Source organism: Oryzias melastigma, linkage group LG13 (genome assembly GCF_002922805.2).
Source record: "Oryzias melastigma strain HK-1 linkage group LG13, ASM292280v2, whole genome shotgun sequence".
In the NCBI taxonomy this organism is placed as follows: Eukaryota; Metazoa; Chordata; class Actinopteri; order Beloniformes; family Adrianichthyidae; genus Oryzias; species Oryzias melastigma.
This window is the reverse complement of record NC_050524.1, coordinates 2435320-2461275: the sequence shown is the minus strand read 5'-3', so window position 1 is coordinate 2461275 and position 25956 is coordinate 2435320. Positions and strand designations below refer to the sequence as shown.

Genomic DNA, 25956 nt, shown 5'->3' with positions numbered 1-25956 from the left:
CTAATAATTTGGCGCGTTCGGCAGAGTGCGCTGTAGACTACATACGTCGTGGTGAAACCTCCTGAGAATACATTTAGGAAATGAACATTTAATTAACGTTTTAATTAAAACGATGGCTTTGTTTGGAGGGGTGTAATTCCTGCTGTGAAATCGCATTAAAGCTGGAAGAATCCCCCGTTGTTACAGTTTCCATGGAGACCGTAAACGATCTTTGTGAAGATGGATCACATTTGTCCTTTTCTTTAATTGACAAAATATTTCATTAATACATCATGAATGTCTCAAAATACTATTATCATTGAATATAAATGGCTCCGAACAAAGCAGCACACATAAATAAGATCTTGAATCAGAATAAGAGAAAAAATAACGCTATTAAATTATTTAGTATTTAATTTAATATATATATCTTAAAAGAAAAGGGATATGTGTTACTGTATAGCCTACAGTTTAGCATAAAAATAAAAATAAATTTGCAAATTAGAGTCTGTTTCCTACTTCAGAAATTTGTTTAAAAATGTTCAAATAAGACATGGGCTTTGGGCATTTGGCATTCTTTTAAAGTCATCTTCTGCATAAGTATTTCATTTTTAAAACCAACAAAAACTTTAAAAAACGTTTATGTATGTAAAATTTTGCAAATATTAATAAATGATTAATATCAAATTCTGCTTTTTTCTGTTTGTAGACCAAATCTTATAATTTGTAAATTTAAAAGGGGGAATAAATCCTATTACAGGTTAACCAGCACTGAAAATCAAACCAGAAACGTATCGATTTCTCACATGAATAAAAAAGATGTTCACGTGTTTCTATGTTGTTGCTGCAAAAAGTGCACAGGTTTATGACAATATTGAATTAAATTTGTCGATTTCCACTTTAATTTTTAAAACCTAAGACCTAAGATGTCTGAAAATGTAAAATATTGCAGTTAAACTATATATATATATAGTCATACAACAATTTAAAAATTATAAAACAGCAATATTTCTTCCTATTACATAATTTGTTTTTTGAGTCATCTAACAGTAACTATTATAAAATTAAAACCGCCAAAATATTTATGTATTTATTTATTTACATCCATTTATGAGTTGAACTTTTTGATTGGATAAAACAACTTTTGTTAAATTAATTGTAGTATTAAAAGGTGAAGTACGCCTTTCCAGTTTTTTTTTTTCTTTATCGAAGACTTTTTTATTTTTGATCTATTTTGAATCAGAAATAATTAAAATTGTGTTATAGTTGTCCCGAAACACAACATAAAGATAACAGAGAAATCCTAAATTTTTCAATTATAGAATATCAACATTTGGTGGATGTACTTTCTGATTTTTTTGTTTGTTTTTGTCGTAGGTGAGGAGAGATGTCTTATCACTCATCCTCCCGTGGTTCATCTCGAGCGACTGACTGTAAAGTGTACGTCGGGGACCTCGGCAATGGAGCGGCCAAGGGCGAGCTGGAGCGAGCGTTCAGTTATTACGGGCCACTGCGAAGCGTGTGGGTGGCCAGGAACCCACCTGGATTTGCCTTTGTGGAGTTTGAGGACCCCAGAGATGCAGAGGATGCTGTCAAAGGCATGGATGGAAAGTGCGTTACTTTTTTCTTTACTCACTAGTTATTGATGTACAATAACAAAAAATATAGAAAGTTTCATTTGTGGTTCTCTTCTGACAAATGTCAGGCTCCTCTGCGGGTCTCGTGTTCGGGTAGAGATGTCCACGGGTCTTTCCAGGAAGGGCCGTGGTCGTCTCAGCCGTCGGCAGTTTGATCCCAACGACAAATGTTACCAGTGTGGGGACCGGGGCCACTACGCCTACGACTGCTACCGCTATAGCAAGAGGGGCCGTCGCAGCCGGTATGCGTTTCCTCCTGTCACCGTTTCTGTTTGCAGATGAGCAGCAGAATAGTAATGATGTCTCCTTGTTTTCCCCCCTCAGGTCTCGCTCTCACTCACGATCTCGCTCCAGGTCCAGGTCCCATGGGCGCCGCTACCGCTCTCGGTCCCGCAGCCGGAGCCGAAGCTACAGCAGGTACGGTGGAATGACGCGTTTCCTCTGACTGAATGAATGGTCTCTTTGTAGAGCATTTGAACAGAACTGACTGTTTGGGTTCTCGCCTTTGTTTTAGGGGCCGCCGTCGCTCCCCCTCTTATTCCAGGCGCCGGAGCAGGTGGGAATGACGCTTTAAAGCTTTGAAAGCAGAGATGGCTGTTCTGACTGAGATAACTGAATCGTTTTGTTCCTCACATTAGGTCTGGTTCCCAGGCTCGGTCCAAGTCCAGGACTTCAGTGAGAAGGTTGGCTGTCATACCTGTGTTATTTACTTCATGCATTATTTCTGCAAGACTGCAGATCTGCTGGAATCATCGTCGGTTATAAATGAGTCACACATCTGCTGTAACCAGGGCTGAGTTAGAATGCTGATTGACGCGTACAGTTTTCTTTTTTTTTTTTTATAATTATTATTGAAAATGTAATCCAAAGTGGCCCTGTGGTAGAGTGTCCGCCTTGAGATTGGAAGGTCGTGAGTTCAAATCCCAGTCGGGTCATTCCAAAGACTCTAGAAATAGGACCCAGTGCCTCCCTGCTTGACACTCATCATTTAAGGGTTGGGTTGGGGGTTAAACCACCAAATGGTTCCCGAGCGCGGCTGTGTCTGCAGCTCACCGCTCCCCCAGGGGATTGGTAAAATGTGGGGAACAAATTTCACACACTTAGTCGTGTGACAAATAATAGGACTTTAACTTTTGTGGCCATGAGAAACTTGTTCTCTCTCTGTAACACTGACCTATAAGTTTACAGCTGGTTGTTCTGAGAGAAAGAATGAGAAATATCTGTGCTTGTTTTCTCTGTGGAAAGAGAAAGTGGTTTTCTGCTTCCTGCTCACATTAGCTTCAGGATCAAATTTGTTTTTTGTGCTACCGGCTGTTTGGCATCATGCCAGGGATGCTCGGAAAAGGAGCCTCTCCTGGATTCCTCTCTGCCTTTTTACCAATACTGATGAGAGAAAAAAGCAGAACATTTCCGTGCAGGAAGGACGACAGAACCGGCTCCTGCTGAGTGTGCCTGCAATCATTTTTTCCCTTCTGATTCTTCTCTTACAGTCGTTCCCGATCCAGGTCTCGGTCTCGGTCGGGGTCTGCACCAAGGGGGCGCTCTGCTTCCCGATCCCGGTCCAGATCCAGATCTAGATCTCGATCTCCCTCTGCCAACCACAAGAGGAACAGGTACGCCCTGAGCTTTTATCTGTGATCTCAGTTAGCAAGTATGAACCGTCAAAAATGTGTAAATCTCAGTGTTTTGAATGTAACTTCAGTGCAGGTGGAAGCTGCAGCGAGGTGTAGATCAGACTCATGTTTCAATCAGAAAGTCAGCAGGTTTGACAGTAGCCAGGCGAGGGGATGCATTCTAGGTCAGGGTGTCGAATAGGCCCCGCCTCCATCCGGGACTCAGCCAAGGACGGGACGGACACCTGCAGAGATCCCTCATCCTTCGCAGCAGAGATCTTCAGCCTCGGCTGGGGGGGCCAGTAATGGACTGGGTGGGGTGTCTGCTCCAGGGAGGGGTTTACTTCAGAGATCTGGATCTCCTGTGCTCTCTTTTCAGATCTCCTCTGTGTCTCTTCATTTTTGTAATCTGAGTTCTTCACCAATCCAGATCCAGAAAGGAGAGCACAGGAAAGACATTAACATGTTAACTTTTCAGATCAAAGCAATGAGATTTAGAAGTAGAATTTACTGTTGTTAAGAAGTGAGTCGCAATTATAAATGTATTTTTACCTTAAATTTAGATTTTATGACCTGAATTTGGCTAGAAAAGAACATTTTGAGCTGATAAGCAGCTCCAGTGGTGTAACTTGGGGTAAGCATCTTTGCAGCAGATTTGTTTATTTTTCATATTTTCTTTAAAGCGTGTGGTGGGAGCTGAGCACTGCACTGACACCGCAGCTGATCCCAGGCCCAGGGTCTGCCAGCTGGCGGTGTGTACGTCCTGCAGGAGGGTGACTAAGAGCTGACCTGAGATCAGCCTGCGACTGCATCTGGTGTTAGACAGCGAGAAAGAGGTCGACCTACCGACCGAACCCCCCCCAGAGAGAGTGGGTGACTGTTGTTCGACCGACGCACACGCTCAGACGAGATCAGCTTGCACACACATGCAGTTGTTCAACTAGAGTCACCCGTCCAGCCAGCCTTCAGACGTACCAGAGGGCTGCCTACACAGATCACAGTTCGGCCGTTTAAATCCATTACCAGACCCCCCACCTGCCAGAGCTCTCCGGCTGCGTCTTAGCTTCTGAGTGTGAGAGAAAGAGCTGACGAGAGATCAGTCTTCAAGAGCCTCCCGCCGCAGTGTCTCTGCAAGTTGTAGTCGTCCGTCCTTCAGTCCTTTCATCCTTCGCTTCTCTGTACTTGTTGTTTCTACCACTGTCTCCAAAGGTAACCAAAAACCAACCCCCCCTGACAAGCTCATGTTGATGATGGTGACAAATGTTCAGGCTTTCTCAGCCTTAAACAAGCATGCTAATGTTGCAGCGTGAATGAGAGAGCGACTGGAAGACTGAGTGAGAGAGAGTGGTGACGAGCTGATGTCTGAGGAGGTTTTCTCGTCTTTTTCTACTTGTTTAACATCATTTAAGCTCTTTATGTCTAGCCGTTATTGTATTCGCCCTTGGGTGTCAGGTACATGTGCAGCTTTGACTCTGGACGACTATTCCTATACTGACCCACTCCAATCATATTTTGATCTGTTTTCAAATCATTCCCAGTGGAATTTTAATTGTGATTATGCCGTTTTTAGGCCATATTTTTAAAAAACACTATCGTTTCTGCGGGAGTTCATTAGAAATTCACCTCTGAGTCATGGGCGGGACTGTTGGCGTGGAGGAAGCCCACCCCTCTTCCCGTCACCCATAACTCAGAGCTCTTTGTTTACAAGCTTTCCTGCTTGCAGCCCCCAACACCCCCAACTTTAGTTTGGATCAAGATTCCAGCTCAGGTGAGGAAACAGACGTCTGCAAGTGGATGCATCAGAATGGGGCGAAGCAGGAAGCTTATGGCCCCGCCCACCAACTTTTCAAAAAAAAATTTTCATCTGCTTTTGATTCACAGTGATTTAGATAAATTAATACTCGCGAGAAAAAGGCAACAAGAACATGTTCAAAACGGCGTTTTCATTGGAGTGGGTCTTAAAAGAATACTCGTTTCAGAGGAAAACCAACAGATGTGTTTAAAGCACAAAGCTGTCGGCATGAACCTGATATTCATGCGGTTTATAAACTTTCTCATATTAGATCAGGAACATAAATATGTGCTGTGTTTTTATCTTCCCCCTGCAGCAAATTAATTCCTCTCCGTTTGTGTTTCAGTCGCTCCCGTTCGGCAACTCCCAACCGAAGCCCCACACCTGCAGATGACTGAGTGAGGAAGAGTTTGTCCCCCTTTCCCCCCAACAACCCCTGCACCCCATCAGCTTTTACACCCCAGTTACAGCAGCCGCTTAGTTTTCTTATGGTTTCTTCTTTTGGTATGTCTGTTTAGTCCCAGGGTTGCAGGTTTAGTTTCACCCACAGGACTGTGACCTCTTCAGGTCCGGTCAGTACAGCAGGTAGAGGCGGACACGGGGGGATTGTTTTAAATGTTGCCGCTGCGTCCTGCTTCTCAGCAGGTTTGCAGCACAGATAGGAAACAACCTTTGATGCATCTGACTTAGCAGCCTCGGAGTAAGCTGTGGCAGAAGATTTGATCAGCGTTTGAGAGAAACTCTGAAAACTTGTTTACGTTGAGCTCAAATGTCAGAACCTCCTTGAGCTGCAGTGTTGGGAAACATTTGCACACTTCATGAATGTCAGTTTCTTCTCATACTGGAATAGTGATACGGTTTCTGGTCTGCATGCCTTTAAATGTCACATTCCTGCTGTTTTTTTCTGCCCTTTTTACTAACACGGTCAGCGTTAGAGCTGATTGTCCCTTCGATTTGAATCTCTGACTTGGTTTTAAGATGCATACAAAGCTCTAAATTAACTTGTGCAGGGGCTGCTTTGTTTGTTTGTTTGTTCCTGGCTTATATGGTTAAACTGTGGCAGTTTTATTTTTGAATAAACATGTTCAACATATTTCAGTTGCGTTGTGTTTTTTCTTATTCATGAATGAAATATTTGTACACTGAATTTAATTAAATCAATTATAAACATACCTTTCAGGCTGTGAGGCTTCTCTAATAATTTACTTACACCTTTTCTTCCTCCGGGTTTGTCTTAAGATACATCATAATGTTGTTGTGCCATTATAAAAGCCACAATATCTTCAGAAAACTTTGATGTTTTGAAAATAATCGCGTTCGAAGCTCCTGAAGTCAAAATTCAGTGAGAAAAACCCGAGTCCACGCCTGCATGATCCACTCGTCTTCCTATTGGTTGGATTTGAAGTCATAGAGTTACTGACAAACCTTTGAGCCAATTGGAAGTCGCCGTCTCCTCAAAGTGGGCGGGGTTAGTGGGGCTTCGTTTTTCATGATTTTTCCGTCCATTTCAGTTATTCGTCACTACCACCTCTCTTTTTAACCGGGACAACATGGCTACTGCAGCGAGCCGCTACTACAACGAAGACGGCAGGGCAACTAAAAGACAGAAAACCGACGGAATGGCCTCAGTGAGTGGACTCTTTTCGCTCGCTCCGTTTGTAAATGCTGCTGGCAGCTCAACAAAAACACCCAGGCTCGGTTCCTCTGCTGCTCTCGCGGAGTTTTATGGTTCGGATGTGCGGCGGATCGCGTGTCACTGTTGTAGGTCATTGAGTTGGCGTGAAATGAACGCGTCGCGCGGCGTTTTCTCCCGGTTTTGTTGCGTATCTGAGGCGCGGCGTCGATTGCGGAGCCTCGTGAAATGAGCCGGGCGGACGGAGTTGTGCTCCGCGGCAGTGAGGGCGATTTCTGCCGCCAGGCCTTCCCCGAGTCCGCCTTTGTTCCAGCCCGGAGAAAGTTAGCAGTCTGCTAGCTTCACGTTCAAACCCTAAACGAGCCGTTCTAGTCACACAGTTTGATCGAACAGAACCAGCATGTGGTATTATGCTTGAAAACACCTGTCAATGAACGTGCAATGCGTTAAAATTACAGGAGATTGGCACGTGCGGCCAATTGACCCCCTCCCCCAGCCCACCTGATGGAGGCTGCAGCCCGATCTGAACCCGTTATCTGATCGACCATTCATTTTCACAACGATTCGATAATTGTTGTCCGATTTATAATCGATGTTGGTTCATTTTGAGCGATCCGATTCACAGAGGTAAGATCGATCCAGCTAAAACTTCCACCTGTGAGACTCAGATCAATACCTGCTACTGAACAGTGCAGGTGAAGTTCCTGTATTTCATAAATATGTGTACAAACAAAGAATGAATGTCAAATCTGTTCACGTTTTAGTTTAAGTTCAGCCCACTGTTGTGTTCCCACATCAAAATAATACAAACATTATTAGATCATTCTACCACATTGTATGGTCAATATCTTTGATCAATTCAAAGCTGGACTGTAATGATGGCTGATCAGATTTTGCTGCATCACGCGTGTTGTCCATGTCGTTTTTACATTGTAGTGAAATAGACCTACCAGGTCTTAATACAAACAATATTTTTCAATATTGATTATCGGTTTATTTAATTTTGAAACAAATCTGAAGGGTTTAGTTAAATTCTGCCTCAAACAGATCGAGCTGGTTGGATTATAGGCACAGAAATCGATAAAGCTGTGGATTGGCGAGAGTTTGGCAATACAATACACATTTTATGTGTCATGAAATATCTCAAGATTGTTCAGGAACAATTTTTCCACAATTTTCTTTAGAGTATGAATTAGAAAAAACTCTACCTGAATATTTACCAGTATGCACCTTTTATGTTAATAAAATCGTAAAATTAGTTTTATTTAATGATCACAACACCAGCTGTATCTCATAAACGAGTTGCTTTTATCCTCGCAAATTCATGGTGTATTTCTTTTGGTAAATTAAGATATATTTGTTCCTAAAGGGAACAGTAAATATTGTCTTATTTCCGCAACAAAGTAATTTTTCAATATAAGACAAAAGCATAGAATGAATGTGGCTTAACCCATAAAGTTCTACAAGTACGATTGAGGAAATAAAGTGATGCGTTGGAGGTTTAAGTTAAAAAATGTACTACAGTAAGGCTGAAGTATGTTTGCTCATAAATAACTAAGTAAATATAATCTTGTCAAATTTAAATAGATCCAAATGAATTATTGCGATACATTGCAGCATCTATTTTCCCCAACACTCCTAGAAATCTATTAACATAGATCGATCAGGGAATGGTAGAGTTGTTTCTGACTGACATCTTCCCTGCAGGGATACGAAGACCCACACAAGACCCTTCCCTCAGTGGTGGTTCATGTCCGGGGGCTGGTGGACGGCGTTACCGAGGCTGACCTGGTGGATGCCCTGCAAGAGTTTGGAGCCATCAGGTGGGGTGTAAAAACGCACAGATGTTTCACCATCAATAGAGTTTGACACAAACGCCCCCCTTTGCTTTAGTTATGTGGTGGTGATGCCGAACAAGCGGCAGGCTCTGGTGGAGTACGAGGACATGAACGGTTCATCCACAGCGGTGACGTACGCCGCAGACAACCAGGTGTACATCGCCGGCCACCCGGCCTTCATCAACTACTCCACCAGTAAGAAGATCTCCAGACCGGGAGACTCTGACGATTCCAGAAGCGTCAACAACGTTCTTCTGTTCACCATCATGAACCCCATCTACCCCATCACCACGGTAACTGAAGCCGGGGAATGCGGCGAGCCTTTGTTTCATCCAGACGTGACGATCTTCGGTCCCTCACGCGCTTATCCAATTCAACCAACTAAACACCCGTGCAACAATAGGCCCAAAATTAATGGTTTAGTGACAACCCTGAAAGAGTGAAGCTGCAGAGCAGGTCGTTCACCACGCAAAACAATCCAACTGTCGCCATCAGATGTGTTTACATGTTATTGCCTTTCAGCTTTTATTTGAACTGATTTAAGGAAAGAGATCAAGAAGCAATGCAATTATTCTGTAGTTTAGACCAACACTGGAGGCTTTTATGTGCCTTTAACCAGGGAACAAGTGAGAAACCTGGTTATTGGTTAAATCTGATGTGTATTTGCACAAAAGAAACCAGGTTTCTACACTTATAACACCTCACAAGGACATCCCGTCTTTCTTCCAGCTGCTTCCTGATGCGTGTGCAGCCTTCAGCTTTGAACATGTGCTCCAGCTTTATAGAGCCGGCTTTCTCGATAACAGAATCAATAAAATGAGCTAAATCTAATTTGCTTGACACTCGGGGCTTTTATAAGAGCGGTAATTTGTGTAGATCTGAGCCTGAGTGCAGATCCTGTCACGTATTTCACATTATGGGGTTGAAGCGTCTGTGAAGCTCTGTGCTTTATAATCCATTCACTGCAGGTTCTTTTAAATGTGCCTGAGTCCAGAATTGAGTTGTTTCCTAACAAACTGGTCATTTGGATCATAAATTCATGGTCTTTCAAGCCCAGTTTTTTGCTTTTCTTGTGGCGCTTTGAGACAGCCTCAAGTCTGAACTGATGCTTTACAAAATGCTCCTGTCAGCTGTTGCTAATAAATCTTGATCTGAGGAAATTTGACAGTAAATATGTTGCTGTATATGACGATTAAAGAGTGAAAAGTGTCAAGAAAACAAAATAATAAACACTCAGTTTCATCAAAAATTAGATTTTAATTACAAAATATTCACAAATACACAACAAACTTACATAATTTCATTGGTGTTTTAAACTCCTTCAGAGTTTAATTTCAGAAAAATGATTACCCAGATATTGTCTCCACAGTCAAAACACGTCATGCTTCAGTTTCAAGCGACAGAGCCATTTTTCAGTTTTATATCTCAGATTTTCAGACAATAGAACTCTGTAAGACTGGAACAATGAGGAGTCCTAACTCGGCTGGGATCGAGATTATCTGAATAAATTCCAGACAGTCAAATAAGATCATCTTGGATCACTGACGTTCAGGAAGAAAAGAAAGAAAAATAAAAAAAAACACGCCTATTTTTAACCATGACTTAATATCTAAAAACTGTTGCATTGTTGTGATGACTGTAGATTTACTGTAAGTCTGTTTTTTGTAGGATGTTCTTTACACCATCTGCAACAACTGTGGGCCTGTCCAGAGAATCGTCATCTTCAGAAAGAATGGAGTCCAGGCGATGGTGGAATATCCTTTGTAAAATTAGACATGTTTTAACAAGATACGTGTTGATTTATGTATTTGTTCTGGAGGGCATGTCGGAGCTCTTCACTGTCATCAGAACCTATCAACAGAAACTTCTTAACTCTGATTCCACGTTTGATTCTGTGCAAAGTGCTCAGCGGGCCAAAGCCTCGCTCAACGGAGCCGACATCTACTCTGGCTGCTGTACTCTGAAGATCGAATATGCAAAGGTGAGAGCCCCTTACAAACACCAAAAATCTGTATTCCAACCCTTCAGAATCTGAGTGTAACTGGGGTTAATAATGAGAAAGCAGGTCTGAGCAGGTTAGTCCTCCAAAAACACCCAGGAAATGTTGATCCTGTGGGTGTAAAGAAGCTGTCCTCATCCCGTTTCATCTGTTAGAGGAGTTTCCTCTCAGCTGTCAGTTTTTCCATGAGGCGTCGTTGCCATTTTTAGTGGAGTGTCTGCTGCACATCGCCTGCAGTGCAGCATTCCCAGAACCTCTGCAGCCACAGGAGCTGATGGTTACAGTAGCCTGTGGCGGCCAATTGTTCCGTCCGCCTCATGCAAACCAAACAATTGTCCTTGTTTGTTTTTGTAAATGACTCGGTAACCAGACGTGGTTTAGTTGAAAATGCAGGCAGGATGCTGCTTTTGTTGTAGCTCGTCAGGTTATCAGTTAAAAAGAAATCTGAATTCTGCATTTTTGCAGAAACTTAATTGCTAACAGACTCTGCATCCATGACAAAAAGAAACCCAGCATCATATCTCATATAGCTATAAATTATTTTAATATTCAATTGATGTTTAAGTTAATAATAAAACCACTTTAGCTTTTTGAGGTAAACCGTTAGTGGTTTGATCATTCTAGAGCAGAACCAGCCAACTCTGATCCTCAAGAGCCAAAATCCTCCCTGTTCTCCATTCTCCCTGGACCTCCCGATAACACATAAACCAGGTGTGATCAGGATACTGAGTCATCAGCAAGCCGGGAAGGGAGAACTGGAAAACAGGCAGGGTTTGTCTCTTCGGGATCAGGATTTTTCAACCTTGTTCAAGAAATTCACTTGCCAGGTTAAAAAGTTGCAGTTAATTTGTGTTTTTCCTATTTTAAATATGTTTTTATTGAATTAGTTCATGTGTCTAGGAAGAGCGTGTTTAAAAAAATGTTGTGTTAAGGTGATAACGTGCAGCAAATCAGACGTAACACAAACATTTTTTTTAGTTGATCTGATTTATTTTGCTTAACCACATAACTAAGATAAAATTGTTTTCTTTATCTAACACACGTGTCAAAGTCAAGGCCCAGGGGCCGGATCCGGCCCTCTGTAATTCTAACCGGCCCTCCAGATCATTTTATTTTATTGTTATTAATGGCCCTGATGTTATCTTGTGCTGGAAACACATTCATATTAATACAAATATGGTATAAGCTTAATTTTTCAAAAAACATAATATGCGCCCGAAATTATTGGTGGGAAGTCCTCGACCGGAACCCCCCGTTTTTGACCTTTTGTTTTCCTGTTTCCTCTCGCTTTTTTGACGTTTTTTATTTATTTATTTTTGGTGACACTCTCTGTCAGAGAAAAAAACATCCAGCTCTGAACAGCTGGTTCACAGAGAAAAAACTGCGTTTCTCCAGCTTTTTCACCAGAGGTAAACGGGTGTAGTTGTACAAATTTGAACACTTGTTGATACTGACTTGAAAGAGATAAAACGTTTGAAGCTCATCTTGCACACTGAACTACTACAGTTACAGTTTATTCACATTTAAAAGCTGATAGTTCTGAAAACCGTTATCATATCATTTTTGAAAGGGTTTCCTGAAGTTTAGGAAAATTCCGCTTACACAAACGGCTAAAGTTGTGAAATTTCCGCTTCCGGCTAAAGATTGATTCTGGCGCCATCTTGCTTGTAACCAGAAACTCCTCATTTTTTCTCATGGTGGAAGATGTATGTAAAGAAAATGAATCTGGACATTATATTTAAGCACTTATTCAAATCGCTGTGAATCAAGAGCAAATTAAAAATGCCATTGGAAAATATTCTGGGCGGGGCCTCAAGCTCACTGCTCCGCCCCATTCTGATGTAGACAAATAGATCCATGAGCGTCTTAATTCTCCTGGTCTGAGCTGGAATCTGGATCTACATTAAACGGCTGCATAGCTTTACTATTGGTCACCATTTTTGTTTGTGCTGTAAGCTAGTGGGAGAAAGTGTAAACAAAGGGATCATGGGAAGTGCGGAAGGGCTTACTGTGTTAGCAGAGATACATTTCTAATTAACTCCTGCTGCTCTGCAGAAACTATCCTAGAAAACAACATTAATTTTGGTCAAGAACACATCATTATTAAAAGATCTCTGGAAACGTTTCAAAAATAGATCAAAAGATGATAAACGAGCTAATCCTTAGTTTTAAACTCGGCTTTGTTCGTGTGAAGCTTCTGGGAAATAAAGGAAACTGAACGACTTACCAGATGTAATCCAGTGAGGTTTAAGTTTCAGCGTTTAAGAACAGAAGAACCACACGGGCATGTTTACATGTAAATGTTTACTGATGTTCCTGTAAACTGTGTGTTTTTGCAGCCCACACGCCTGAACGTGTTCAAGAACGACCAGGACACCTGGGACTACACAAACCCCAACCTGGGGGGGCCAGGTAAAACCTCCAAACAGTCCCGACCTACAGACCTGAGGCTGACCAGCCTTCACTTAGAGTTTGACAGGCCCGGTGGTCACACCCACCGTGAGCCCAAACGGCCTCATTCAGGTCGTCTCAGGAAGGTTGGTGTGACCTTACAGCTTGGCGTGCAGACGAAGCCGTTTTACTGCACTAAAAGCACACGACTGTTGTTTTGTGGGACTGGCAGGAACGCATTTGCAGACAGAAAGACAACGTTTGTCTCCAGGTGAGACGTTTTAACAGTCGGTGGGTATCTCCAGGAGGTTTTGCTGCTGCCTGTGGCATGCAGCCCGGCTGGTTTCTGGGACAACATCCAGTTTGAACACCGGAAACTCCAGGAGAAAGATTTTTTTTTTCAAGTATTCAAAAAACGACATGTAACTTTATCGCTCCGTAAAGCTAATCTGACAGTTTATCTTGATCTGTCCACTAACTCTTTGCTGATTGGGTGGTGACTAACTGGAACAGATCAAGTGATAAAAACTGGGTCATCTCTCCTCAGCTGGGCTTTTATTTGGCTGATGACAGAGGCCTCCTCCTGATTGAGGCGCTGCTGACAGACTTCAGGTTATGAAGAGACAAACTCGCTTGGAGCGTTTTCCTCTTTGTGCTTGCATTTGCGGTTCCTGCTTCCCCCACCACACCTGGGAATCTTTTTGTTTTTTGTAGCCATTGACGGGAAGATTCAGGTGTCTTCCGTCTCCATTTATTGAACATTTGAATTTCGTTGGGCCGGACATAACTCATCACTTCATTTTGCTGAAACTAAGACGTGAGAGCAGAGGCGTGGATCTGCCGCCTGCCGTCTCCAGAGAACATGCACACGGCTCTCGTGCACCAGAGGGAAAGAAAGACATTCACACGCTGATAATCTGCAGCCATCATCTCCACATCTGCAGTGAGGACACTCATACTTCCAAGATACAAGGAGATACCCTACAAGACACCATCCACCCAACACGCCGACCCACTGACAAAACCACTCCAGAAGACACTTGACGAGTGCGGGGAGTTTTGGGCACCAAGCTACACTTGGTCCCTCCCCCCTCTTTGGCTCTCCTCGCCACGAGAGACACAGCGAGCACGGCAGATGTACAACACCGAGCGGACACCAGAGGACTCACTGATACAGACATCCCAGCCCTTCACGTACCGTTTTGGGCTGCACTGCTCCACACTTTTCTGCAACTGATCCAGCCGACATGAGAGGAAGACAGGACACCATCCAGAACACCCAGACAGGCCCAGATTCTCTGTAGAACCATGTTTCCCTCCCACATGGAATTCTCTTTGTTCTCTGCCTCTGATTTTCTTGCAAATGATCCCTTTTCAGAACTTTTTTTTTTTTTAGAGGTGTAGTTGATTTCCGTGTAACGCCTTCCATGTAATGCAGGTTTGGCAATTTGCGGCTAAGAGGAGCCACATCCCCCCCCCAACTGAAATGTGCTCTATGGCAGCTTCAATCAGCAAAAAATGCAACTCTAAAGGATGGAAACCAACCAACAGCCAGCAATGAGCAAATCAGCTTGATAATGGATCCTGAGCTGGAGAGTTCCTCCAAAGATGAAATGGATGAGTGTGGGATGAAATGAACTGAAAGGAGTGTGGTGGAGCTGCTACTGCAAATGTCCTCCCACTGTTAATGAAGATGCAGTAAGTAAATCGAGACCCTCCTCGGGAATACCTGCACAGCACCACATGACCCAAAGCCCAGCAAACAACATCGCCACACGAGACAGACACTCCCTCTCCTCTCATACAGGCTAAACTTCTTGTTTCTGACAGAGGCTGATGGTTTCGGTTCTGAAATCCTGCGCTCGTATTGGTCCCCCCCCCCACTCTCTCTATTGGCATTAAAGCCTCAAGTTTTCGTCATCTGTGTGTGACTCCATTGACCCGGGATAGTTTGATTGACGTCTGCAGGCGCACCGAGCCATCAGCACATTACGGTCCATTCTATCCACTTTGATGCTTTCAGAGCAGATCAGGCAGTCCAGACTAGTTTACCGGCTCTTTCCTGCAGTTCACCTGGGGTTACTTCCTCTCCTTAGCCCTGTACAGCTAACCTGATTAACCTGGCTTCCATTCTGATTGTGTATGGTTGTGTACCTGTACAGATGGTGATGCAGATGGCAATGGGAGCAGTGCAGGTGTGTGTGAGCATACAAACTTTTTACTTTAAAGCCATTCGTGACACGCCGTTCAGAGTGATCATCCGCATCCACGTTGTGTTTGCCATCTCTTCCTGTTTCTTTGTGGGCTCGCAGGTTTCATTGTGGACATTTTTTCTCTTAGTTACCCCCCCTCCCCTTTCTACGATTAATTCTGATGCCAAATGAAAGGTTTCCTCTTGGAGTCAGTCTGGAGTGTAATGTGGGCGGGGGGCGGGGTCTCTGCTGCTGCTCTCACAGGTCACATGGTCTGATAGTGCATGTTCGCTATAATCTGGAGGACAAACATAAACAGAACTGTTCAGTGGTTTTTCTCACCCGAAGGTCGGCGCCGGCCCTCCATGACCTTTGCCCTCTCCTCTCCTGTCTGTTTTCAGAGGACGTGAACGCCAATCCCAACAAGCGGCAGAGGCAGCCCGCTCTGCTGGGGGACCACCCCCCGGAGTACGGTGAGGCCGAAAACCATTTAAATGTTTCGCATTTCAGAGCTTGTTTTACTTTCTGTTTAAGGTGATGGATCAGGTTACGTTGGCTCTGATTGTGTTTAAGGTTGGGGAGGAACCTCGACACACTAATGATTTTCAGTTTACTCACTTAACCCTTTAAAGACACACTTTGATGAAAACTGTTTTTAACGCGTTCTTCTGGCAGTTTTTTGACATGTATTAAGAAAATTAAGCTTCTCTATTAAAATCATAGTAAGTCAGGATGAAAAGAATGCATAGAAGCTACTACGGCAAGCCGCAAGCTCCCGGCTTCGCTCCATTCTGATGCATCCTTGCTGACAAATAGATCCATGAACGTCTTTGTGTTCCTCGTATGAGCAGAAATCTGGATCAGAACTGTTCAGCTGGATAGAAACAATGTTGCTTGTTATCTTTGTGAAGGACATGTGGTTGCAAACAAGACGCCACCCATACTTTCACAAGATTTCAGATTAATTATAACTATTAAAATACGGCTTAGTGTCCAAGATGAGCTTAAAATAAGGTGGAAAAAAGGTTGTTGTTGATTTGTGAAACTGATGTTGCATATTGGTGTAAAGTAGTGCTACACAATATGATGAAAAATTGCAAAAACCTAAAAAACTCAACACATTATGTCCATTTCAGTGCAGGAGTTTATTTAAATAAAGGTAAACAAAACTTGAATTGTACTCAAAAGATCCACATCGAAATAGGAAGCATCTAGCATGAAAGGTGTCCATCTGATAGGTGAAAGGAGGCTGTATCAACATCCAGCCCAGATTTGAAAAAAACAACAAGAAAAAAGAGGGGGGGGGTGTAGTCTGGATCTGTGATTGACAGTGAGGTTAGCTTTAGGAAACTTAGTCACTTTGCGTCTTCAACAGAACTTTCTGTAGAGGTTGATCATTTTTCTCCTCCTTCCCCAAAGGCAAATGTTTATGGTCCAGACCGAAGCAGACCGTGTCTCAGTAAAGATGCTAGCATCATAGCTAATAAAGGCTAGCGCATTTAGCTAGCAATCCAGAGTGAAATGTTCATTGCAAGTCCATCACCAGGATGGAGTTCACTGGATTCGATACCAATCGCACTAAACCTTTGTTGTCTAACTTCCAAGTCCACTGGGAAGTTGTGCAAACTAGTAGATTTTTGATGACCGAAGGCAAAACAGCTACAAGCCACGCTAAAGCTAATTTGATAACGACATTACAGAGTCAAAGATAGGTGGGGCTTTTATACTGGAGCTGCAGACCACGATGACGTGAAACTCCTGAAATGACGTGGGACGTCACAAAATCCACTGTAATACCTTGTTTCAACCTGTAGGTGGCAGCTCACAGACGGTTTTAGACTATAAATTCAGGAATTAAACAAGTTTATTTATTTAAAATGATTACAAAATATGGCAAGGACCAACACAGCCCCATTTATAGAGACAAACAGAAAAAAAGTTTATTTAGTGTTTGGTTACCCTGTAAATGCGTAAATATTTCAAGCTGCCATAAGTTTGTTTTTGCATGTGTGTAAACATTTAAGGTAACCATTTATCTTAATCGAAGCCATCTTTTGTGATGCATGTATTTCACAGGCCGATATCACGAGGACGATAAATTTGTGTTTTATTGTGCGGGCCTGGTGAAAAGCTTCTTTAAAGTGTAGTTTACCACCGAACAGCCGCTTCTCTGCTGATTCAGGTGGATCATGTTAGGATCAAAAGTTAGATTAGTCTTTTCTTTTCTTTTTTTTTTACTAAAAAAAGTGGATTTTTCAGCTGAAATGGGGAGAGATGAGACTTCCAGTTCCTACCAATGATGTGTGGGCGCCATCTTGTCTGCAACCAGATCCTCTTGGTTTTCATTGCACCACTAATATTAGGTTTTGGTGGGGCGTGATGTCACACCCTCATCTCAGAGGTGAATTTCTAATGAACTCCTGCCGCTCTGCAGAAACTATGTCCTAGAAAGTAATACAGGATTTCAGTTAAAAACAGAACGCTTTACCCATAATGAAAAGACGACTGGGACCGTTTTTAAAATACCAAATGATGATTGGAGCCAGAACAACTCCTGCTCTTTGACCTATCATCACTTTAACTGTTAACACATGTATGACACTAATTTGCTTTAATGCCCCCCTGCCCTGCTAGGAGGCAGTTTCCATGGCTACGATGAAAACTACGGCTCCCCGCCCTATGAGGGTCGACGGATGGGCCCCCCCATGAGGGGACGTGGATCGAGAAGCTACGGGCCGAACTACGGACCTCCCCCGCCTCCGCCGGGCGAGTACGGCGCCCACGCGGACTCGCCGGTCGTCATGGTTTACGGGCTCGACCCGGTCAAGATGAACGCCGACCGCGTCTTCAACATCTTCTGCCTGTATGGAAACGTGGAGCGGGTGAGTTTGTGGAGACAGCTGTCGGGAGTCAAGCAGGAGTTGTGTGTTTAGGCTGCTGCTGCTTGTGCGGTAAATCCTTCCACACTGAAGTTAACTGCAGGGCAAAGAATGTCGGGTAGATGTTTACGCATCACGTAACTGAGACATCTGCTAGGCCGATCTTTCAGCACATGGCTTCTCTAAAAAAATGCCCTCAGTGGATTCTTTGTCCGTAAAGCTCATTGTTTTTCGCTCAAATGAGTTTCAGCTTTTGTCAGCATCATTAAGTAAACGGGACAATCCGGTTTTGTTGGCTCCGTGCAGGTGAAGTTTATGAAGAGTAAACCCGGAGCGTGCATGGTTGAGATGGGTGACTGCTACGCCGTGGACCGCGCCATTACTCACCTCAACAACAACTTCCTGTTTGGGCAGAAGCTCAACGTGTGGTAAGTTAGTTCCCCTTTGAGTGAGCAGACCTGCATTGTCATGGCGGGAACAAACGTGTCAGGAAGTTCAATTACAGGAGGAATGCATGACGCTACCACAAACAGGATTCACCTTTGTTTTCACTTTGGAGCTTATTGTGTAAAATTAATACTTAAAACAGTCTGTCTTCATAGGTTAATTATAATCTTGGATTAATTTATTTTAAAAGCTTTTCAAATGTTGAGTCACTGGATCCATGTGAACAGAATCACAGCCTGCTGGAGGCTAAAAGAGCCACAAAGAAACATGAACGCCGGATCAACCGTCACTCCCTGGGAACCAAAGACGACAGAAAAAAGAGGCTAAAAAGTAGAGATGTCCCGATCCAATCGGGTTAAGGGAAAATCAGGTTGTAGACGCAGTTTATTTGAATTAATTAGTTTGATCCGTGCTAAATACACAGATCAATGTTTGAGCAGGAGGAGCACAAAGTTCCAACTGTAACTTCCAGAATCAACAACTTTTTTAATAATGTTTAAATCTGACAGCAAGTTTCTCTATTAGTTTGTCTTCATGCAAACAACCTACAAAAGACATTTCAAAGAAGGAAATGTTATTTTTTTCTGTTTGACGATCAAACCAACAGAAATGAGAAGACTACAAACAGCAAGATCCAAGAAAAAGTAAATTTAAAAAGCAACCAAAACTAATATATGGTTACATTGATATGAGCTAGTCATTAATATTCTTAAATTCAAGTCCTCGTTCATTTTTAAGAATTGTAAGTGAAGGTAGGAAACGCATTTGGTTAATAATGCTCAAAAGTTCTTAAAACACTAATTTATCACCTACATAACTAGATAAGTTTTGTTTTTTCTAGTTGATGGTTGAACTATTACTTAAAAGTTACTTCCCAGAGGTGCTCTGTTTAAGTGTTGAATTACAAAATAATGTTAATGATATAAAAGTATGGGAAACTTAAATTTATTTTAAGATTTGATATTTTCAGACACTCAAACTCAATTAACTGATTCGGAACAGTCCTGATCCTGATGGGGACTTCCCTTCTATTTATACTTTACAGAAGTTTCAGTGTAAAATGAACAAACTAAATGGGGAACAACCTGGATCTGTTTATTTTATATTTGTCTATGTTTTTTAAGTTGTTATAAAAGTATCCAATTGGCAGATAATCGATCTAATGAGTCAAATCGGGGCCTAAAAATGGGATGGGGACATCCTTTGGAAAAAGCAAACGATGAACTGTTTCTCAATCATCCAGATTCTTCTCATCAAATGAAGGAAAGTTTCTGTTGTCTCTGGGAGTCAAAGCTTAAAGTTCCTGCTTCGTAAGTTTAGCTGCAAATACAAAGATGCTGATTGCTGCAGTCGGAGCATCCATTAAAACGCCCAACAGCTTCCTCTCTGCTCATCACTTCCAGCAGAAGTTCATGAACCTCCAGCTGACTGAGGGTCATCTGGAGGTTCCAGCCAAATACTAGATGATTGAAACAGTGTTATTTATAGAAATGTTCTTGTTTTTCTTCAAACTGGTTAAGAGTTTTCTCATAAATGGTGGGATTGTTGTTTGCCTTCTATTTTATTTTTTGCTAGAAATTCATTTGTTTTGGACAGAAATTCTTTTTTTTTCTGTTTTTTAACAAGTACCTAAGTAAAATGAACTTCAGTGTTGAAGCTTCTGGGCCTGTTAACGTCTGAAACGTCCACACAAACGGCAGAACTGAGAGCTTAACCTGCAGTGAGCGACTGGACTTGTTTTTAAACGGAGATCTGTGCGTCTTCCTGCAGCGTTTCCAAACAGCAGGCCATCGTTCCCGGTCAGAGCTACGAGCTGGAAGACGGATCCAGCAGCTTCAAAGACTTCCACGGCTCCAGGAACAACCGCTTCACCTCCCCGGAGCAGGCGGCCAAGAACCGCATCCAGCACCCCAGCAACGTGTTGCACTTCTTCAACGCCCAGCCCGACGTCACGACGGAGATCTTCTCTGAGGTGGGTTTGAAGACGGACGGCGGTGCTTGTTCAGGTCTCAGTTTGTTCATCCGTCTGTGTTCTTTGCAGATCTGTGAGGAGATTGGAGTGAAGAGTCCCGTTAACGTCAAAATGTTCACGGGAAAGAGTGAGTTTCCTCTCCATGAATCCTAGTAGGGTGGCAGTCGGCGACAAATGTAATATTTAGTTGTTACTTTATATTATATGGGGTAAAGTTAAAAGTTATAATGGCATTCTGCTAACTATTGGAATATTTTGACATTTATTACGTTTTTTTTTGTGGCTATTTTGGAATTTAGCTAATATTTCAGCTACATGCTAGCTTTTTTGGCTAATTTGAGTTTTTTTTAAGGATGTTTTAAAATTTAGCTGATATTTCAGCTGAATGCTAGCTTTTTTGGCTAATTTAGGCTTTTTTGTTTTTAGGGTATTTTCGGATTTGGCTAATATTTCAGCTACATGCTAGCTGTTTTGGCTAACTTACATTTTTTTCAGTATTTTTAGGCTAATTTGGAGTTTAGCTAATATTTCATTTGCTAGCTAACTCTTTTGGCAAATGTAAGTTTTTGTTTTTGTGTTTCCGGTTGTTTTGCAGTTTAGCTAATATTTCAGCTACATGCTAGCTGTTTGGCTAACTTAGGCTTTTTTTATTTTTTAGGATAATTCGGCATTTAACTAATTAGCTTTAGCATTTTCAGCTATTAGCTTCAGTGTTTTTAGCTATTAATTTCTGCAACTTCAGTAGCCAAATTCAGCTTACAGCATTCAGACTAGCATTATCACAGCTAATGCTATATAACTAGTTAGTTTAAAGCTAATAAGGATGTGTGCTTTACATCCAGTTTGCGAATGACCCAATTAGTCGACTAATCGACTATTAAAATAATTGTTTGTGGCACCACTACTCTGCACACAGATGAGCTTTAAAAGTTCACAGCTGATTTATGAAAAACTTCTGCTTCAACCACCAGGTGGCGCAGCCCCCAGCGACCGCAGCGCGTCAGGCCTGTTAGAGTGGGAATCCATCAACGACGCCATGGAGGCTCTGGCTCTGATGAACCACTACCAGATGAAGAACCCAGGTAAGCCTAAAGCTCAAGTCCTGAATCCTCCCTGGAACCAGATCGGTTCGGTTTAGATCATGCTTCTGTTCTGTTTGCCTAATTCAGAGTCTGTTGTGTGCGTTCCAGCCGGTCCGTACCCGTACACCCTGAAGCTTTGCTTCTCCACTGTCCAGCACGCCAACTGAGGCCGTTTGAGTCGTGAGGATGAAGTCTGGTCCGTCATTCCCACGTTTTTCATGACTGCTCACCGCAAATGTAACATTAAAACAAACAAACGAAAGCATTTCACTGTTCAGGTAATTCTAATGTGCGAGTTCATGTTTGATATAATGACTAGAATATTAACTGCGTCTAAATTTTTGGTATTTATGCCCCACGATAGTGTCAGTTCATGAGTATTGGACTGCGAGTCGTCTTTTACTTTGATATTAAGCTAAGCAGCATGTTGGTTTTCTGCTGTGACGATCAGGTGGTTCTAGAGCAGCAGAACGGCAAACCTCCACATTTTATATCTTGTTTTTCTTTCATTTTAAGTGCTGCCTGTTCAGTTTTGTGTCTGTGTCTGAAGGTGGAGAATTTTGTTCTAAGAAAATTAAAAAATAAATTAAAAAAAGGATTGTGTTGTTCTTAATTTTTGATCCATTTTCAGCATTCCCAGTGGCCTCTGTTATAATGATGCTGTTTTTGACCAAAAAAAACTTTTGTTTTCATTAGAAATTCACCTGAGTTCGGGGCGGAAGTAATCCTCCACTGATATCCCATCATCCCTTTTGTTCACAGGCTAGCTTACAACCCCTCAAACCTCAAGCTAACATTAGCAGTAGAACAAAAAAGGTGAATATTATCAGATATCCAGCCGTGAAGGTTAAGATCCAGTTTCCAGACAAGGAAAACAAAGACGTTCATGGATTTATTTGTCTCCAAGTGGATGCATCAGAATGAGGCGGAGCAAGGAGCTCGTGGCCCCGCCCAGAGTATTTTTTTTACACCACTAATAAGATCTTTTCCATTTACTTCTTTTTTTCTATCTACTTATAATTCACAATGATTTAAATAAAGATATACTTTAGAACGCCAAGAAAATGTTAAAAACAAAATTTTATTGGAGCAAGTCTTTATAAATGTAGTTATATTTACTTTTTATACTCCTCAGATTTATTCCTCTGTATTTTTAATTTCTTAAACTGGTCTTAGATGACATCTTTGTGCTGTTTTCGTGGTTTTTCTGGACATTTAAATGATCTTAGTCCACTTTTTAAAGTTTTTTTTTTCTCTTCTTTGAAAGGAACTGCTCAGTTTTCACTGAGGCATTCACTGACACCTCGTAAAATAAACAGCACCTTGTGCTCAGACTTTCTCATAAATGTGTCATTGTTCACATAGCGACTGGATTCCTCATCAAATATGCAGACAGACTCTGAGCTTTGAAGAACCCGGTTTCTGCTCCTGCTGTAGGAACTGGATCAGAGCGCGGAGAAGAAGACGATTTTAGCCGTTTGAGTCAGACCTTTCCAACACGGAGCAGCTTTAGATCTCACAGATCCTTCTCTGATTGGTGTCATTGTCACTGAAGTACCTTGATCTTTGAATTCAAGTTGTTTATTCAACCTGGGTTTTCCTCCTGCAGATATCACCACCGAGACATTGTGTACATACAACCACCAGGTGAACATGTAGCTGTTGGAGATCCTCTTACAGCCTTTAGCCTGAACTTGTTTGTTCACTCTAACCTCCTGAGTCACCTCCTCATCCTCCTGTGGTTCATGTTTAATGAGGAACACACTGAGTCAACAAACCACGACGACAGTTTCCTGAACCAGAATGAGGTCAGAGTTTCACCTGTTAGGCTCCTTTTACTGGAATAACTCCCTGTTTTAGTGCAGGAGGCAAAAATCTGGTTTAAGTTTAGATTCAATCTTCAATTTTACTCAAATTTATACTCAAGTATTGTAAATATTCCTGCTTGAACTGGAATGAAGTTTAATTTGCAGGTAAAGGAATTGCTGCACGATCATGTGAGTTAATCTCCGAGGGAATGGGGGATTATGGGTACCGGCTCAGTCTGGTGGAGAAGAGCTTTGCATCTCTGCTCTGTTGTCTTTGACTGAGCCGTCAGTTAGGTTTCAGGATGCACCAGGCGTTTTTCCACATCTTTCTTCCTGTTGATGTTTGCTCTGTTGGTTGTGTTTACTCTGAATGTTTATACAGGGCTGTGCGAATGTTTGAGGGAGGTTCAGAAATGTCGTAAACAAAGAATGCTTTCAAAAATATTAAATACTGGTTTTTAATCAAATGTAAAGTGAAACATCTAAAATCAATATTTGGTGTTTCTACCTTGGTGTTTCTCCTTTTCTACACTGCAAAAAAAGAATCTTAAAGTAAAAAATAAATGTCTAATTTTCCACTTTGTTAGAAAAATAGTCATATCAAGATTTTTTTTTTTAGTAAAACAATGTTAGTTTGAGAAAACACGGTTTCAGTGACCACAATTTTTTCGCAAAATAATTCTTGGTAAGATAATTTTTCATATCATGTTGGAAGTTTTTTTGTTTTGTTTTGTTTTGTTTGTTTTTGGCCTATTTAAAAATAAAATTCTCCATTAAGTTAAGAACTTTTGACCTTTTTCTCAGGGTCTTGTTTTGCAGCTTATAGAAACACTTTCTCTGTTGGATTCTGATTTATGATCAATCAGTTTTATCAGTGAGGTCTTTCCTAGACAAAGATCCAAAGCAGACCAGGGTTTCGAGATGGTCCAGATCTTCTGAAGAAAACCAAAGAAACTTTGAGGATCGTAGAGGCAGTGTTAGTTAAAGAAACTAAAGAAAAATCCGGCTTTAGAATCAGAAGATGTCCAGCAGCTCAGAACTGACAGAAACCAGTAAACCAGTGAGATTCAGGATCACCCGTCTGCCATCTGGAGAAGTCTGCCCAGAAGTGTGTTCATGGAGGTGATGCAGCCAAACATGTGGAAACGAGACCAACTAGAGTCTGCAGGAAAACCTGGCAGCAGCTGTTCTGGATGTGAAATGTTTGGCCGTAAGTAAGATAGTTTGTTTATTGGAGGGACGGAGAGCAGAACAACATCCAGAAGATCTGTGCATTAGCAAGTCTCTTCAAAAGCTAAACTGATGTTGCTTTCAAGACCTGTTTTTACTCATTTTGATCATTTTGTTATATTGTTAATGCAGAAATTAAAAAATCTGTCAGCAACAGGCAGAAAAAAAACTATTAAAAAAATAAATCCTGTAACCTTACAGGATGAAATCTCAACAAATATCTGTGGCTATTGAATTCAATCAGAGTAAAAAAGGAAAAAAAAAGACAAAAAGCAAGAGATTTCAAACTCGTTAAATTAATTTTTTTTTTCTTGTACTATAACTCTATTTGCTTTACTTCTGACTCTTCTGGTCCCACCTTGTTTTTCCTGAAGATACACAGCATCATACCTTGTCATTTGAAAATAAGTTTAAAGCCAACTAGTTATAAAGCTGATCTTAAGAAGTTAGTATTTAATGAAAACATTACATAACTGATTTTGTTTTTCTTGTAATTCAGGAGTTTCAAACATTTTACTGTTTTGCTTCATCTGTTTCTTTGAATCTCCGGATTTTTAATAACATTAGACTGTTAATTTATGAATTAGTGTCATTTTTTAAAATACTTGCCAGTCTCTAGATAATTATTTCCTGTTTGTTTGCTTAAAATTTGACAAAATAATTGATTAAATGTTGTCCTAAATGCTCAAGATTTAGCATAAAGAAAAAATTTAAGAAAAAAAGATTGCATCTATTGTTATTGGACGTTAACAATAGAATCCCCCTGACACTAAACCAGGCAGGGTAGGGATGGCTCATGCTGCCTTTTTAGTTTGAAATGTTTACTGTTTTTACTACGAATATTTTTACAAAAGTTTATTTGGTAAAATTACAACAGCTCATTTTAACTGAAAAGTTAACACACTTAGACACCCATTACATTATTTTGCCCTTGTATTTTAAAAAAAAAAGTCATCAGCTATGCACAAATTGCATGCTGGCAAAAAAGAACAAAAAAAGTAAAAGGTTGTTGGACAAAAAAGTGCCCCTCCCCCAACAATGTTTAACTTAAAAAACTCAAGTTGAGGTAGCAGCACAATATTTCTTTTTTAATCATTATTTATTTATTTTTAAAATTTCTGAAGGAAAAAAACAAAAAAATAAAAATATATATATTATTTACATACTAAAATCAAAACGTCACGTCTTCTCGAAACTTCTACGGGTTCGTCTGCGCATGTGCGCCATCAAGTACATAGAGACGGCTGAAGAACATCGAAAGAAAACAGCTCAAAGTGAGTCTGTATGGATTTTTTTCTTATTTGTTTGAGCAGTGTGATATGATCATAACTTGAGTTTAAGTGATGTGTTAAATTTGACTTTTTTTGTTGCTTTTTGTGGATTTTTCCAACCACGTGCTAATTAAGCTAGCGAGCTGACAGAAAGTTAGGCACTGGGTGTGAAATGTTTCGTGTACATGTTGGT

General features: G+C 41.5%; 2 protein-coding genes across 7 annotated transcripts in view; both read left to right on the top strand.

The window, feature by feature from the left end:
* srsf7a (serine and arginine rich splicing factor 7a) overlaps positions 1-6114 on the top strand; it is a 6677-nt gene extending 563 nt beyond the window's left edge. The window contains exons 2-9 of one of the 3 annotated variants that reach the window (XR_002919800.2): positions 1357-1590; positions 1685-1858; positions 1941-2033; positions 2131-2172; positions 2255-2299; positions 3107-3229; positions 3913-4098; positions 5368-6114. Coding sequence is in view for 2 of the 3 variants with exons in the window: in XM_024277259.2 (XP_024133027.1) it covers positions 1367-1590; positions 1685-1858; positions 1941-2033; positions 2131-2172; positions 2255-2299; positions 3107-3229; positions 3913-4006 (795 nt within the window). In the remaining variant the exon portion in view is untranslated. Of the gene's footprint in view, positions 1-1356; positions 1591-1684; positions 1859-1940; positions 2034-2130; positions 2173-2254; positions 2300-3106; positions 3230-3912 lie in introns of all 3 variants that reach the window. The other 2 variants (XM_024277259.2, XM_024277260.2) reach the window with 2 other exon arrangements.
* Positions 6115-6494: 380 nt separating this feature from the next.
* On the top strand, positions 6495-22050 carry LOC112149523 (heterogeneous nuclear ribonucleoprotein L). Of its 4 annotated transcripts, none has more exons than XM_024277263.2 (14): positions 6495-6649; positions 8362-8477; positions 8548-8785; positions 10161-10246; positions 10377-10473; positions 12831-12903; positions 15045-15077; positions 15476-15547; positions 17709-17956; positions 18260-18381; positions 20171-20372; positions 20442-20499; positions 21344-21454; positions 21563-22050. In XM_024277263.2, exons 1-14 carry the CDS (start codon positions 6572-6574, stop codon positions 21619-21621), a joined length of 1593 nt encoding a protein of 530 aa, XP_024133031.1. In that variant the 5' UTR covers positions 6495-6571; the 3' UTR covers positions 21622-22050. The 4 variants fall into 4 exon arrangements, with proteins under 4 accessions (XP_024133031.1, XP_024133029.1, XP_024133033.1 ...); XM_024277261.2 differs by having other exon boundaries at positions 21542-22050; XM_024277265.2 differs by lacking the exon at positions 15045-15077.
* The last annotated feature ends 3906 nt before the right edge of the window (positions 22051-25956 follow it).